General features: G+C 39.0%; 1 protein-coding gene and 1 long non-coding RNA gene across 2 annotated transcripts; both read left to right on the forward strand.

Annotated features, from left to right (window-relative positions):
• Positions 1-231: 231 nt before the first annotated feature.
• On the forward strand, positions 232-9,483 carry LOC135213046 (ras-related protein Rab-32B-like). The gene is made up of 6 exons (XM_064246877.1): positions 232-355; positions 4,267-4,323; positions 4,645-4,705; positions 5,986-6,169; positions 6,633-6,759; positions 7,103-9,483. The coding sequence occupies exons 2-6, from the start codon at positions 4,298-4,300 to the stop codon at positions 7,104-7,106; spliced, it is 402 nt and encodes a 133-aa protein (XP_064102947.1). The 5' UTR covers positions 232-355; positions 4,267-4,297; the 3' UTR covers positions 7,107-9,483.
• Positions 9,484-14,795: 5,312 nt separating this feature from the next.
• Positions 14,796-16,016, forward strand: LOC135213047 (uncharacterized). Its single transcript, XR_010314066.1, has 2 exons — positions 14,796-15,380; positions 15,555-16,016. It is a non-coding gene; the product is annotated as an uncharacterized LOC135213047 (long non-coding RNA).
• Positions 16,017-16,393: the final 377 nt, after the last annotated feature.

Genomic DNA, 16,393 nt, shown 5'->3' on the forward strand with positions numbered 1-16,393 from the left:
AACAATTGTTTCTTGGCTAAGCTTGTAGTATTTTCCACAACTTTCGAAATCCTTAGGTAGAGGTGATTTGATATAGGTCTGTGCTAAGTAATGTAAATTTGGGGTGAGCAGTCACCAGAAAAATTTTATGATTGCTAGAGAGTGAATTTAAAACCTAGAGTTGCATATACCGGTACTTATTCCACTTTTCTTGGTATTTTTACTAATGGTTTATATTTTTCTCAGGCAAAACTGCTGTAATACGACGCTACACAGAAGGCCACTTCAGTCCCTACTACAAGCTAACCATAGGGGTGGATTTTGCAGTTAAAACTTTGGATTGGGACCCCAAAACTAAGGTCAATCTGCAGCTATGGTTAGTAGAATTATTCTTTATATGTTTAGTAGTAAATAAGTTAATACTGATTTATTTGAAGTGAGAGATAAGATTTATGGCATTTTCAAGGTTTATACTTAAGTTTTTGTCTTTATTTACTTTTCCTTTTCCAAAAGTCAGGCAAAGATAGTTTTAGTATAATAATCAGTATTGTCTCATTATTTGGTATGTTGTGTGCTATAACGGGAAAATTAAGTTTTATGCAAAAGATGGGAATGTTATGGAATGAAAGAAATTATTACTGGATTTGTACAGTGCAATAAGAACCTGGTAAGCTTTTATTGGGGGAAATCTTAGATAGACTAGGCAGTACAGTATTTGTTAATAAGATTCACAGCCTAAAGGATGTTAAGCAATACCAAACAAAATATTGCCATGTTATAAATGGTGCTGAAATTATTTTTATGATGAGATATGGCATAAATGTGATATCTTGTGCTCCTGCTTTTGAAGTCAAAGTTATGCTTCTATTGAGAATGCTTGTAAGGTCAGAAATGACATTGTTTTTGATAAATGTACTGTTGGCCACGAACAAAAGAGGGTTCTTTGGGTATTGTCAGATGTATGGGACACAGAATACAAGATACCAACCATAGGATAAATTGAAAAGTTGCAAAGCTATCATTGGGGCAATAGAGTTACTATCTCAAATTGTGTCTTTCAGAAGTGAGCACTGCAGATTAGTTTTTAAATTAGAAGTATTTTTCTGTTAATATTCCTGTAATTTTGTAATTTTGGGAATTTGGAATTAGTTGCTGAATATGTTTGCTTTACAATTATTAGGCTTTCATCAGGAAGCACCCTTCTTGTTGTTGAGTGTCATGATATTGAGGATTTGACTTGTTAAATGGAATCTTCAGTCTGATATGGTAATGAAGGTTCTCTGTAGTGCCTTTGATGAAGAAGGAACCTGATTAAGAAACTTACAGTAACACTAGGGTCCTGGTTTCCTGCTTCATGAAAGAATGAATCACTGAATTTTTGTTATATAAATTTTAGTGTTTTTTAGTGTTTTTTCTGTGTTTTCTCAGCTTAATCCCATGTGGTGGTTACTGTTTTTAATGGGCCTTTTCCAGGTTTGCCTGTTGTGTGTCCTTCCTTTGTCTCATGTCTTCCTAAATGCAGTCTTGTCATTTTCTCTTGGGCCTTCCTCTTCTTTGCATCCTTAACACTGCCATTTCCATGTTCTCTCCAGCAACATATCGTTCATTTTCTTCTTCCCTCATTAGGTGCCCAAACCATCTCAGTCTTGACCCTTAGGCATTCTTTGACTCTTCACTGACTTATTGATCCTCCGATGTATTATTTTCTTATCCTATCCTATCTCTTCTTGTCACTCCACTTGTCCATCTGGACATCCTCATTTTTGCCACCTCTAACTTATTTTTCGTACTATATCAATGGACAAAATGTCAACAGGTAAAATGCAGATGTCCTCCAAACAGGACAAAATGTCGACAACAGTACATAATTAAAACAATGTAATTAAGTTTTTGCAAACTCAGTTTCATTTTCTCATTTAGGTTTTTCTTCTGTCTCTTATCAGGTTTTTTTCTGCATCTCCTTTTCTGTCTGCTCTGTTAATCTTCTATCGATCATAAAGCAAGTTGAATTAGTAGTTGTCTTGTTGAAGAAGTTGTTGCAAAGATTGATTGTTCAACGTTTTAGCCTATTTTTTTAACACCATTAGTTTGCCAAGGTCCTAAGTGTGTTGAAGTTGTTTTTATAAACCAGCGCATGCTATAATGGAGATAACAAATGCTAATAAAGATGGCAAGAGACTTCTTCATAAAGGTTATGCTTACGTTGTAGATAAGCAAAAGGAAAACAGAATTTCATGGCACTGTGAAAATCATGGATATTGTAATGAAAGAATAACAACTTCTAACATTACTGTACTTTCTTTTACAAGCCATTATCACCTACCTGATAATCTCAGATGTGATACTCTTAAAGTTCAGAACAAAATTAAAGACATGATCAGGGCTACAGAAGATATATATTCCCTCAAATATAATCCACAACGCTACAGCAAATCTATCAGTAGAGGATGTGTGTGATGCTTTACTAAAGAAAGAATCAATTGCTTATAGAATTATCCATTATGTCTTGTTTAGCAAACCTATCTTCATTTATGTCCTGTTTTTAACAGCAATTGCTCTAATTTTTTAATTATGTTTTTTTAATAAATAAATTTGATGCTTATTGATACAGTTTGTATCAATTATGGCTTATGTTTACCAAACCTACTATCATATCATGTTCTTTATAAAGTTTTCATTTATATCATGCCCTTATTTCGTCGACATTTTGTCCCCTTTGGACATACCATGTTATTTTACCTATCAACATTTTGTCCGGCGTCAATATGACAGTCAGAATTTTGTCTGCATACCCTTATTTTAATACAGTTTCTTCAGTGTTGCCACCCTTGATGTATTTTCTCTAATGGTTACACTTGTCTAGCCCATTATACTAGTAGGTTTTACTACTATATCATGTCATTTGCCTTTTAGCTGAATAAGTTTGCATGATGCTACCCTCCAGTTATTCATAAGGCTTTAATTTGATTGATAACCTCTTTCTTATCGTCAGCTTCGCTTGTTATTGAGACTAGGCACTCATACACTCTTTGACGTGCACTTCTCCCAGCTTAATCATGGCTTGTTGGGCATGATTCATCCCATGTCTCATATGTTCAGTCTTTTTAAAGATTAACGGTCATTCCTCTACTTTCCAATGAAATTCTACCTGTTTAGCTTTCTGTCTGGCCTACAGACTCATCACATTTGGTAAATGGCAGGTTTTGTGGAATAATGGCTAACTGTAGCAGATTGAAACATTAAGCCAACTGTTAGATTATGGTGTTTTTCATTCCAAAAATAAAGCCACTTTTAAGTTATATCCAGTCTTTGAACGGGTCAGTTTTGCCTGACCTAAGGGTATTATTAGATGAATAACACACATGATCTGATCCCTCAGTGGAATAACACATACAGATAAACATCCTAGAACACTATAATTGAGCATATCTTTTGTGATTGTCCACCTTTCAACCAACAACAGATGTAAAGTAAGGGTAACAATCCTGGTAGAGGGATTATGTCAGAATCATAGATGTTGTTAGTTCATCTATTACATTTTTGAGGAATTGCAGTAAATTAAAGATTAGTTCATTCATCAAGAACAAACCCTTTGTGGCATCCATTGATAAAATAAGCATGCTCTCTCTCTCTCTCTCTCTCTCTCTCTCTCTCGTTCTCTCCTTCTCCTCCCATCCCTCCTCTCTCCATCTTTCGTCCTCTCTCTCTCTCTCTCTCTTCTCTCTCCACAATGCAGCTTTCCTTCAAGAACAACTCCTCAGGGAGACAAGTTTTGAAGCAAATATACATTTGAAAGTTTTCTTGTCCATATTAGTTGCTGAGGCATTAGTCATTATCATGATGTTGAGTCAGCCAATCAGTATAATTAGAAATTATTGCAGTTAGGATCACTGTCTTAAAAAAATACTGCTATTTAGATTTAAATAACACCATTGCACTACATGTTTTATAACATGATTTTCTTTTACAGGAACTTATCCCAGTTTGTCCCTAAGAATTTTTATCCATTGTTCCAATTTTTTATAATATTTTTATTTGTTCTCAATTTTTTCCAAGAAACTCATTCTTGCAAATATTTGAAGGATGTTTCTGTAGCAATTTTAAGGCTATATCTTTTTGTAAGATTTTTTCCCCCCAAGAGCTCTTTTGTGTCCAAGCTTCCATAGTTGGTGGATCTAGTCTTACGATGACTTACATTTTCTCAAGTGAGAGTATGTATTTCTAGGACGTTTACTATCATATATTGTTTTGTGCACATTATACCTTCAAACACATTTTTGTTCTCAGGGACATTGCTGGTCATGAGAGATTTGGACATATGACAAGGGTCTACTATAAATATGCGTAAGTGTTGTTGATAATATAGTAACTGTTTTCTTAGCACACAGGAGTCATGCTTTCATGTTTTTTTAATAACTATCTATACTACAGTGATTTCCTTTTTGACTTTTATGTTTATGAACCTAATGAAGAAATTTGTTGACTGTTTCCTGTTGAGGCATCATCTGGCTACGGATGTTTTCTTGTTTCTTTTGGTACGTGTTTGTACTACAATGTAAATTCAGCTGTCAATTTGTTTACAAAACTATTTATGAGCTAGTATATTTTGGTATGCATTAAGAATGCATTGATGTCTAACCTCTTATTTTTTAATATCCTTAACAGGGTGGCAGCTATTGTTGTATTTGATCTCTCAAGACCTCCGACATTTGAAGCTGTTCTTAAAGTGAGTAGTTTGTCTTGTAATTCCTTTCAGTTTGTTAAGCTTATTGATTTAAAGTAAAGACACATTGCGGTTGCAAGGGTGTCCTTTTTTTTCATTAAAGGTGTCTGTTTTAATAAGTATGGTTTTCTGTAAGTTACAAATTTGTTAAATATCATTGAATACATGTAATTTTCACTTCTTGTATCCTTTTACGAGGATTGAAATCATGTAGGAAAGCCACAAACACTTAAGTCTCAAAAAAAAGGTAACAGCATTTTGGCAGTGCTGCTGTGCATGTGTGGTTACATTTAAGTTTAAAAGACACCAGTTTGCAGCAGAGGCAATGAACAGGTGATTGTGCTGTTGCACATAGAGATTGAACGTGGTCATACACAATGGGCACTCAAGGCTTCCCTCTCTCTACCTATGCAGAATATGGGGTATCCAGCCAGATGGCTGCCTATAACCCATATGGTGGGACGTATTTTAAACAATTTTATAGTACAGTTGTTGGAAGGATTGATGGGGATAATAAACTTGATGCAAGTCTCTTAGGTTTGAAGGTTAGGTTCGTTACATCTTTTCACCATGTTTTAAGTGATTGACAGACCACTGGTATACGTGTTAACTGCGATAATATTCCAGTTACTGATAAATGTAGAGAAGTTAATTGTAACTACAACAATCTGGGAATCAGTGTCAGTGGGGATATATTCAAAGTTTACTAGCGCATTATCACCAAAACTAGTTACTAGTAACTCATAGGCTTACCACTGAGCTGTACCGTGTAAGGTTCAAGGTGATTTTATTGGATTTTTTTTTGAGAAGTTAAATGTTGCTTATATGCCAGGGAATTTGGTGAATTGTTGAATTTGTAAATTAGGCTCTTGCATCTGTTGTTGAGTATGTTCTGCCTTGGATCTTGAAGTAAAATGACTTGGGCGTTTCAGGTAGACATTTCAAGTAATTAAAAACAAAGGTGTAATGTATCCATGGCAGGAAGATCCCTGTTCATTTAGATATGTGTAATTGGAAGAGGTGAAAATTGCAGAACCATATGAAATAGGTACTTGAGGTGTAGCAACAATTAAGAGGTATGGCATGGTCATAAATTTATAGCTTGTGAGTTTTAATCTTTGTTTGGTGCTGAATTTATTGTTGTTACTATTTTAACAAGTGAATTTTAGTGGTAACAATGTGGCCAAAAAGTGGACGCCTGTGTTATTAATTGTTAAGCTGTCTTCAATTAGATAGTGTGAAAATTGCTTCTGAAAATTGACTTTAGTGATTTCTCTTTGCAGTGGGTCAGTGACATAAGGGAGAAGGTCACCCTGAATGATGGCAGACCTCTTCCTGTCCTGCTTCTGGCCAACAAGTGTGATATTGAGTCTATCAGTATTCAGCCAGAAGTGATTAAAAACTTCTGCAAGCAGCACCTCATTGATGCTTGGTTCCTAACATCTGCCAAAGAAGACATTAATATTGGTTAGTAATAATTTATTTGGATATGTCAAGCGGTCCTTTTGCTCTGATGCCCAATTTTGACAAATGTAGGAAGTTTTCCTGGCAGTGTTGAGGGTATTTTTGGCATGAAATTTATTAAAGGTTGGAAGGAACCAGAAAGCACTTAGCTCCAGTGCCATAAATGGATCTTCTTACAGCCCTTTATCTATTTTGCATTCAGTTTGATTTTCATTTTGTAGAGCCCTCATTTTTTCTTTTCTTATACATATTTTGTTTTGGAGGAATGTTCTGAGCAAGTTGAATAGCTTTATGGCTTGGTTTTGGGGAAATGAGTGCTCATTAGGAGTAATCATAGGCACTAATGATAATAGTAGTAATGTGTAGTTGAACTGGGAATTATTGGTAAAATGAGTACTTGGTAATATATTAAAATGCAGTCATGATTGTCTCACTTATGTTAATTCGGGTGATTTGCTTTTAATAGAGGATGCCATGAAATGGCTTGTGGGTCGCATCCTTGAGGTTCGTTCGACTTCCCAGGCACCAAGGCCCATTGTCCGAACCCTTGCCCCAGAAGAGCCTCCAGAAAAGCCAACATCATTTTGTTGCAGGTAAGTTTATATTGACTGTTTTTTTTATATATATTGACTGGATTTTAACTAAAATAATCTCTTTTTTGAATTAGATATTACCATGCTATTAATTGTTCCCATTTTTATATTTATGTAACACAAGAAATTGAACATCCATGAGATACTGCAAATATATTTTTTGAATTGTTAAATATGGATTGTCATATTTTTTTGGCAATTTCTGATTCATATCTTGACTAGGATTACACTTTCCATATTTTATCTCTGTCTCACATATGCATGAAATGTTGAAAAGTTGCAAATGATGTCTTTAATGCTTCCTATAGCCCTCATGAGAACACAAGACTTAATTTTTTTCCAGATGAGGGATATGGAAAAAAAATTGTGTTGGTAAAATGGTGAGGATTCACCGAGTTTTTCAATTGAGCTGTATGCTGGAGTTCAGCTGGTACAGCATCCTGTTGTGTAGCCCGGCTGGGAAGCGGCAACATTCTTGTGGATGGCGGGAGCCGTGTGTTGGGCATTGGTTCTAGATTTTTGGATGGGTACTAACAAGGTTTAAATTTCTTTTGATATATTTTTTTTTTTTTGTGCCCAGTATTATCATCCTAGTCATAACTGAGAGCTGGGAAATTTAATTTTAGGTTAATGGAATAAATTTTTTTAAATAAATTTTTTGTGGTATATGTAAATGTTTTCAGGAGAATTTTATTAGGTTAAGTATATATTTTAGATTTTTAAGGTTTTTTCCATGTTCTTCAAGTTCATAGTTTGTATATATCTTTTGTACTTGCAATATCTATATTATGTTGTTTTCCTTTTGTAACATTGAAAGTGCCTGATGAATAATAACTATTCCGTCCAATATCTAGCTTTCACTGCCAGGACTAAGTTGTGCAGTTGGTTGTTCTCTACTGTGGCAGACATTTTGTATGGACAGCAAAGTCTCTTTGTGTCCTTGTCTTGTGATATGGGAAGGCCATCGCTTGGGTCGTTCAACCCGATTGATTGTTGGGCTCTTTTTATTAGGCTCTGGCTGTCATGAACCACAGCTAAGAGTCTATTTTGTCTTGGGTGTCTGTGATAAGACACAAACATTTTCTTCAAACTGTTAAGCAATCGTACAAAAGTTAGCTTCCCCTTTATCACAGAAGTAATTGTTCCGAGCGGTTCAATGTTTTGAGGTGCCATGGAAGTAGCATACAGGTGTTCTGTTGAGCTACGATAGCACATAAGGTTGACCCTTTGCAGTTAGGTGGATCTCAGGTTTTGAACTTTTCTTTGAGGTCATTGACATCATTATTATGTGGGAGCATGTCCATTTTTCACTTGTATATTGCTTGAAGACTTACAGATTGTATATTGCTTGAAGACTTACAAATCTGTAACCACACATCTGTAACTGAATTCTTACATTTATTACTCCTTTGATGACCTTGTAATCCTCTTTACATCTCAGGGATAGATTGTTTTCATGATGTATTTTGCAACATAATAGCTGTGGTGAACTCAGTTTGTGCCTTCCTCACAAAGGTCTTGTCTGTCTCAAATGTTAATACTGTAAAAAGCAATAATGATACCCAGTGTTTGATATACGTATACTTTTGTGGGTTATTACTATTTTTTCGAAAGTGCAGTAGTAATTATGTGACTTCTTACTCTTACAAAGTTGCAAAATATGAATAAATTGATGTTAATTTTCAGAGCAGATTTGAGCTGTTCATGTTTTTATTTATTTTATTTTGTTGAGTAGTGAAATGTTAAGACCTCAGGTTTGTTAGTTATGAAAAATACAAATTAGTTACAAATTTGGTATTTTGTCAAAGTGAATGGTCACTCAGGGTCAAGTTTGAGGTAGCTTGTTGCAATTATTTCTGTGATAAAATATTTTGATATAAGGGACTCACTATACTGGATAGGGTTAGCGACTTATACTCATGGTTACAATGCAGATAGTGTGCTTATCATCAGAGTCCTATGTATTTTTAAGGAAGATGCATATGCATATATTTTACAAATATTCAACCAAAGTGCTTTGATAGGACCAGTTTGTTTTGTAGTAGCATTTACTGATATTTGTTCCCATTCTCTTTCGTTTTTAGTAACAAAATCAGAAAATGCACACTAGATACCTTTCGGGTCTTGCGGAATGTGTGGTTGTGAAACACAAAAAGACCTGAATGATGAATGTCTATCTGTGTTAAGTACACCTGGTGCATATGTGAAATATGTACAGTCACCATCCATGTACATTGGCCATAATTTTCAATTTTAGGGAGCTGAATTTTATATGTTTTTTATGACCAAATAGTATCTGTATTATAAAATTTTGTGTACAGTCCAACCTCTTAAATCTGAAACCTTGGGACCAGGCCACTGCCTAATCATAAGTCGACTACAGTACTAAACTTTTCTCAGATTCTGCACATTATTATCTGTGACTTTAATATCATAAATTTGGTATCTTCATAAATATCACTATTAATTTCTTTGTCATTTATTTTGATTTTAGAGGGTAGTGAGATGAAAAAATTAATGAATGAATTTTGGCAATCACAGTGCATTTGAATGTCGGCGGCAAAACGTAAACAAAGCACACCGGCATCTATTTAGGAAAATAAACACTAAACTATTCGCTAATGAAATAAACATTTTCTAGCACAGATAAAGATTTATTTTCATGTATGACACTTACCTGGCAGGTATATATATAGCTATATTCTCTGTTCGCACTGGCAGAATTTTCAAAACTCGCGGCAACCGCTAGATCACTGGTAGTTCAGGTGATCGCCACCCCGCTCCCGTGGCGCTGGTGCTCGGAATCATTCCCATTTTCGTCAGATTTTCTGCCACTGAACCGGCAACATCGTTGTTGGTTCCCTGCTAGAATTCGAAACTCGTTAGCTGACTTTCGCTGTACTTGGATGCTTTTTTGGGTATCGTATTGGAAAGTTGGATTGGCAATCGCGATTGGAAGTTATTATAATGTCTGATTCTGGTATAGTATTTCGAGTGTGTATGAAAGAAGGGTGTAAGGTGAGACTGCCGAAAGCTTCGGTAGACCCTCACACAGTATGTAAGAAGTGTAGAGAGGTTTTGTGTACTTGGGATAATAGATGTAATGAGTGTGAAAGTTTAAATGAGAAAGAATGGAAGACTTTCACCAAATATGTTGAGAGACTTGAAAAGGATAGAGTAAGAAGATCGGTGTCTCGGAGTGAGAGGTCAGGTTCTTCTAGTAAGGCCTTGAATACTTCTGTTATTTCTCCCCCTTCTTCCCAAGTAGAAGTTGTTAATCCTTCTCCTCAGGTCTCTCCTGCGCCCGCTGCTGTTTCTGAGGATACTAATATTGTGAAAGTGTTTGCCGCCCTTGCGTCAATGGGCGATCAGATTCAGCGTCTTACAGACAAAGTGGGTACGATTGAAAGTGTCAGTGTAGTGGAGGGGGCGGCTGATCGTCTCACTCGTGCTCCTAGACCTAGGCCTCTGCCAAGCTCCCAGACCCAAGGGAGAAGGCATGTCGACAGTCGAAGGGAGGCGAGAGGGGTTCCCTTACGATCAGTCGTCCCTTCAGGCAGTCCTGTTGCGTCCCAGGCTGCAGCAGTGCGCCATAGAAAAGGCGACACTGGGAAGTGTTTTTCCTCGACAGATAGTGCTGCATCAGGCAGGTATGGACGTTATGCGGAAGTTTCGCGTCCTCTGAAGAGGACGCATAGACTTACGTCTTCTCAAGATGAGCGTTACCCGCAAGAACGGTGGAGTAGTCCCGAGATTTTCTCTTCTAGTGATGAGGAAGAGGTGGTTCCGTTTAAAAGGAGGAGATCCTTTAAGTCAAGACAAGACGCAAGACCTCATGTGTACGACGGTTCTCGGGATAGGAGCTCTCCTTCTGAATACGGAGCAGTCTCTCCGATATCTTCTCCTTATCGTAGAACTCAAGATCGAGTTTCTCGTGTTGATGATCCGTCTCGTCGTCGTTCTCCGCTTGCTCAGACTTCCCGCCAGGAAGCAGAGACTAGGAATTTCCTTGAAGAGATGCAAGGAAGGTTAGCCGATTTGGTTAAATCGTGGGGAACATCGGAACTTCCTCCTACGAGGCGTAAGGACGCATCTCTCCCAGTCAAGTCGTCTAAGAGGACGCATGATGGTTGGCCTCCTTCTCGTCAGGCTTCGGAGTCTCGGGTAGGACGCAAGTTACGGGAGCAGGACGCAGGACGCAAGTTACGAGAACAGGAAGCAGGACGCAAGTTTCCGGAGCAGGACGCAGGACGCAAGCTTCCGGAACAGGACGCAGGACGCAACCTCGGAGCTCAGAAGGACGCAGGCGGCAGGAGCCGTTTTCTTCCCGCGAGGTTGGAGAAGATTTTCTGCAGCAAGACCTGGGTTTACAGGATGTGTCTTCGGCAGAAGAAGAAATAGAAGACTTAGAATCTGAGGAAGAAAAAGAAGGTGAAGCACCTTCTTCAGATTATAAGAAATTGACGAATTGCCTTCTTTCTCTTTTTGGAGGGGATTTTCAGCCTGCAGCTCCGACATCACCCCTTTCTCAATTCTCCAAGAATAAAACTCCGAAGAAGTCCTCGTTTTTGAAGATGAAGTTTTCGATTATGGCTAAGAAGGCTCTTCAAAGAATTGATACGTGGTTGAAGGAAAAGAGGGAAGCGGGCAAGACTGTGTTCTCTTTCCCTCCTGCCAAATTGGCATCGAAGTCCGGAATTTGGTATGCGACAGGGGAAAATCTTGGCCTGGGAGTGCCTGCCTCCTCCCAGGGGGATTTTTCCAACATTGTTGACAGTTCCCGCAGACATGCCTTGAATTTGGCCAAAGTGTGGTGGTCTCCATCAGAATTAGATCATCTCTTGAAAGGGATTTTCCGGACCTTCGAGGTTTTTAATTTTCTGGATTGGTCCTTGGGAGCTCTGGGACGAACAGTGGAAGATAATGAAGCAACGACTTCTCAACTCCCAAGCAGTATTATGTCCTGCATGGACAAAGCCTTAAGGGATGGAGCGAATGAATTAGCATCTCTTTTCACCGCAGGAGTTTTAAAGAAAAGGTCACTCCTATGCTCTTTTGCTGCTAAGGGCGTTTCTAACGCCCAGAAATCCGAATTGCTTTATTCCCCACTTTCGGAGCAATTGTTTCCTGCGGATATTATCAAGGATATTTCGCTTTCCCTAACTCAGAAGGCGACGCAGGATCTGTTAACTTCCTCGGTAAGGAAATTTTTACCCAAAAAGGTAGTTAAGAAGACCCCTAAGGAATCAAGGCAAGCTAGTCAGCCCTTTCGAGGCAAGTCCTTTTCTCGTCCGGCCTTCAGAGCAAGAAGAGCTCCGTTCAAGAGGGGTTCGAAACCCAGTACTAAACAATGAACAGCAAGTCCTTCAGACATCAGTAGGTGCCAGACTCCAGAAGTTTTGGGAGATTTGGCAAGAAAAGGGAGCAGATCCTTGGGTAGTCAAGGTGGCAAAAGAAGGTTACAAGATCCCTTTTCTAAAGAGACCACCTCTTGCGACATCGCCAAGAGAGCTGGGAGCTCACTACAGCGAACCAGGGAAACAAGAAGCACTACAAGAACAAGTTCTTTCTATGCTCAAGAAAGGAGCAATAGAACCTGTTCTGGATCACTTATCTCCGGGATTTTACAACCGGCTGTTTTTAGTAGCAAAATCCTCGGGGGGGATGGAGACCAGTACTGGACGTAAGTCAACTCAATTTATTTGTGGAAAAAACAAAATTTACGATGGAGACGACCGATTCAGTACTGGCAGCGGTACGTCCAGGGGACTGGATGGTCACCCTGGACCTTCAAGACGCATATTTTCATATCCCAATTCATGCAAGATCCAGGAAGTACCTGAGATTTGTGATCCAGAACAGGGTTTTTCAGTTCAAAGCCCTCTGTTTTGGACTGTGCACAGCCCCACAAGTTTTTACAAGAGTGATGGCGAGCGTGGCGAAGTGGCTACACATTCTAGGAATAAGAGTGTCTCTATACCTGGACGATTGGCTCATAAGAGCCCAATCAAGAAAGCAATGTCTGGAGGACTTAGAAATGACGTTAACATTAACGAAAGAGTTAGGGTTGATGGTGAACTTAAAAAAGTCGAATATGAACCCCAGTCAGGAGCTAGTTTATTTGGGGATTCTGATCTCCTCAGTGACTTTTCGGGCTTTTCCGTCTCCCAACAGACAAGATCTGTGCATCCGGAAAGTGCAAGCCTTTCTAGAGAAAGAACAATGTTCAGCACGAGAGTGGATGAGCTTACTGGGGACACTCTCGTCCCTGGAACGGTTCGTTTCTCTAGGAAGACTTCACATGAGACCCCTACAAATATTTTTGAACCAAGTCTGGCCAAGAAAATCGCAACCAGATTCCTTCCTGTTTCGAATTCCTCGCAAGATCAAAGAGGAGTTAAAGTGGTGGCTAACTCCGGGGAAGTTAGCAAAGGGAGCGTCTCTCCAGCAAAAGAACCCAGACCATGTATTGTTCTCAGACGCCTCGGACGCAGGCTGGGGAGCGACTCTCGGACTTCAAGAAGTTTCAGGTCGTTGGAGCAAGGAGGAAACGGCTTGGCATATAAACAGGAAGGAACTGATGGCGATTTTCTTGGCCTTGAAGGAGTTCAACGCGGTGATTCGCAACAAGGTGGTACAAGTCAACGCGGACAATACCACAGCTCTGGCGTACATCCGAAAACAAGGAGGGACACATTCAATCTCTCTTTGCAAGTTGGCGGAGGAGATCCTTCTTTGGGCAGAGAAGGAAAACGTAACCCTTCTCACCAGATTCATTCAAGGGGAGAAGAATGTGAGAGCGGACCTGTTGAGCAGGGAAGGTCAACTTCTATCAACAGAATGGACGCTTCATTTAGAAGTATGCCAGAGTCTGTGGAAATTATGGGGTCGCCCAGTGGTAGACTTGTTTGCGACAGCAATGACGAAGAGATTGACGACGTATTGCTCTCCAGTCCCAGACCGTCAAGCAGTCGCAGTAGACGCCTTTCTTCTAGATTGGACGGGGCTAGACGTTTACGCCTTTCCCCCGTTCAAGATATTAGGGAAGGTTTTGAAGAAATTCAGGGAGAGTCAAGGGACAAGAATGACTCTCATAGCTCCATAACTGGCCGTGCCCGAGATTGGTTCACAGAGGTACTGGAATGGACAATAGATGTACCAAGGACACTTCCAGCAAGAGTAGATCTACTCAAACAGCCTCACTTCAACAGGTACCACAAGAACACCCTCGCTCTGGGTCTGACTGCGTTCAGACTATCGAAAGACTTGTCAGAGCGAGGGGGTTTTCTAGAGAGGCGGCCAGAGCGGTGGCCGGAGCTAGAAGAGCCTCTACTATTAAGTTGTACCAAGCGAAGTGGGGAATCTTTTGCAAGTGGTGCAAGAGTCGGAAGATTTCTTCATCCAGTACCTCTGTGACCCAAATTGCCGACTTCCTTTTATACTTAAAGAAGGAAATAAAATTGTCAACTCAGACGATTAAAGGGTATCGGAGTATGTTGGCTTCTGTATTTAGACATAGAGGTCTAGATATTACAAATAATCTAGATCTGAGAGACCTCATAAGGTCCTTTGCAACAAGGAAGGAGCCCCAATTCAGAGCTCCTTCCTGGAATCTCGATGTGGTCCTGAAATTTTTAGGAACTAGTAAGTTTGAACCGATGGATCAAGCTTCGTTGAGAGATATCACAAAAAGACCATCTTTTGGTGGCATTGGCCACAGCTAAAAGGGTGAGTGAGCTACAAGCAATTAGCAAACATATTGGTTGGAAACATGACAAAGCGGTTTGCTCTTTTCAGGAGGGGTTCTTGGCCAAGAACGAGAATCCAGCTCATCCATGGCCAAGGTCGTTTGAAATTATGGGTCTTTCAGATCTAGTAGGACAGGAACAAGAGATAGTTCTTTGTCCAGTAAGGGCATTGCGCTATTATTTGGATAAAACCAGTAAGATTAGAGGAACTTCAGAATCACTGTGGTGCTCTGTGAAGGACCCTAGCAGAGCAATGACCAAAAATGCTATTGCCTTTTTCCTTAGGGAAAAACTAATTAAAGAATCTCATATGTTATGCCAAGAAGAAAATTTCGGCATCCTTAAGGTTAAGGCACACGAAGTGAGAGCAGTAGCTACTTCGTTGGTTTTTAAAAAGAATATGGCCCTCAAAGATATCATTGAAACGACGTTTTGGAGGACTAATTCAGTGTTTGCAAGTCATTACCTTAGAAACGTCAAAACAACGTTTGACAATTGTCAAACGTTGGGTCCATATGTATCCTCAGGAGCAGTATTGGGCAAAGGATTTTCCACCCCATAACTTACTAACATGCTAGGTATTTTAATGAATTGGTGTTGTTTTTACGGTTTGTCTGAGAGGGTGATTTCCTCTTCAGTCTGTGAAGTGTAGTGTGTTAGGTTAGTGTTGTGTGTGGTTCAGGTGGTCTAACTTATCCTAGCATGAATGCCCGTGGTAAGAGAGGGCTAGGGTTTCCTGTCAACAAATTGGTCCCGTCCAGTTGTCAGACCCTTGTATTTAGCTTCATCAACTAATAGGTCACGTCCTAGTTGGAAGCTACTAAGGCTTAGCAGGCTAAGAGGCAGGAATGCTGAAGTCAGCTACCTTAGCAGGTAAGGAATCTAAGAGTATTTTAAATTTTAAATTTTTAAAACTTACAATGTTGCTGTCTTTGACCCACCTCCAAATGTGTCAATCAGCTATATATATACCTGCCCAGGTAGTGTCATACTGAAAAAAATGATGTTATTATGATATAACAAAGTTTCATGTATACTACCTGGCAGGTATATATAATTAAATTCCCACCCACCTCCCCTCAGGAGACAGGGTTCAGAGAGAAAAATCTGACGAAAATGGGAATGATTCCGAGCACCAGCGCCACGGGAGCGGGGTGGCGATCACCTGAACTACCAGTGATCTAGCGGTTGCCGCGAGTTTTGAAAATTCTGCCAGTGCGAACAGAGAATATAGCTATATATATACCTGCCAGGTAAGTATACATGAAACTTTGTTATATCATAATAACATCATGTTTGCACTTCATATCTTGTATCATCTGATCTTTTGGATGGCATATTGAATAAGTAAATACACATTTATGTAAAAGAAATGATCAAAATTGTATGAACTATGTCTTTCAAGCACACTAAGAGTAAGAAATTTTTGTTTTGCCTCATGTCTCATTGTTTTGAGCATTCTCAAGTGGAATATTTAAAAAAATATATATATTTAATCACTTCAAATTACATAATACCAAAAACATACTTGCCTTCACATATCATTCCTAACAACTATTTTCATAAAAACTAAGGAGATATGACAATTTTTTGCTCTCTTGAAGTTGTAAACAATACCTGGTGCCACCCTGGTGCTGCGCAACGAACTAATGGTGGCTGATTCAAAAAGCCGAACCACGTGAGTTCCCGGACCATAGAATGCTGGTTTTAAGAGGTTCAACTGTACTTTTTGTTTTCCACAAAGTTGGCTTACTTTATTAGTATAAAAAAAATTAATGTTGACCACTTTGAGGACATTAAGAATTGTGGTATTTCTTGGTTTAAGTAATAGCACTAAGCAACTACATAATGTTGTTTTAGGTTTAATAAAACTATATATGTTCAGC

Source organism: Macrobrachium nipponense, chromosome 42, assembly GCF_015104395.2.
Source record: "Macrobrachium nipponense isolate FS-2020 chromosome 42, ASM1510439v2, whole genome shotgun sequence".
Lineage (NCBI taxonomy): Eukaryota > Metazoa > Arthropoda > Malacostraca > Decapoda > Palaemonidae > Macrobrachium > Macrobrachium nipponense.

What these genes read in the sequence shown, in the direction of transcription:
- LOC135213046 (XM_064246877.1), top strand. Translation starts at nt 4,298, where the DNA reads ATGACAAGGGTCTACTATAAATATGC. An exon ending in CATTTGAAGCTGTTCTTAAA is followed by an intron (nt 4,706 to 5,985) that starts GTGAGTAGTTTG and finishes TTCTCTTTGCAG; the next exon opens with TGGGTCAGTGACATAAGGGA. An exon ending in CAAAGAAGACATTAATATTG is followed by an intron (nt 6,170 to 6,632) that starts GTTAGTAATAAT and finishes TGCTTTTAATAG; the next exon opens with AGGATGCCATGAAATGGCTT.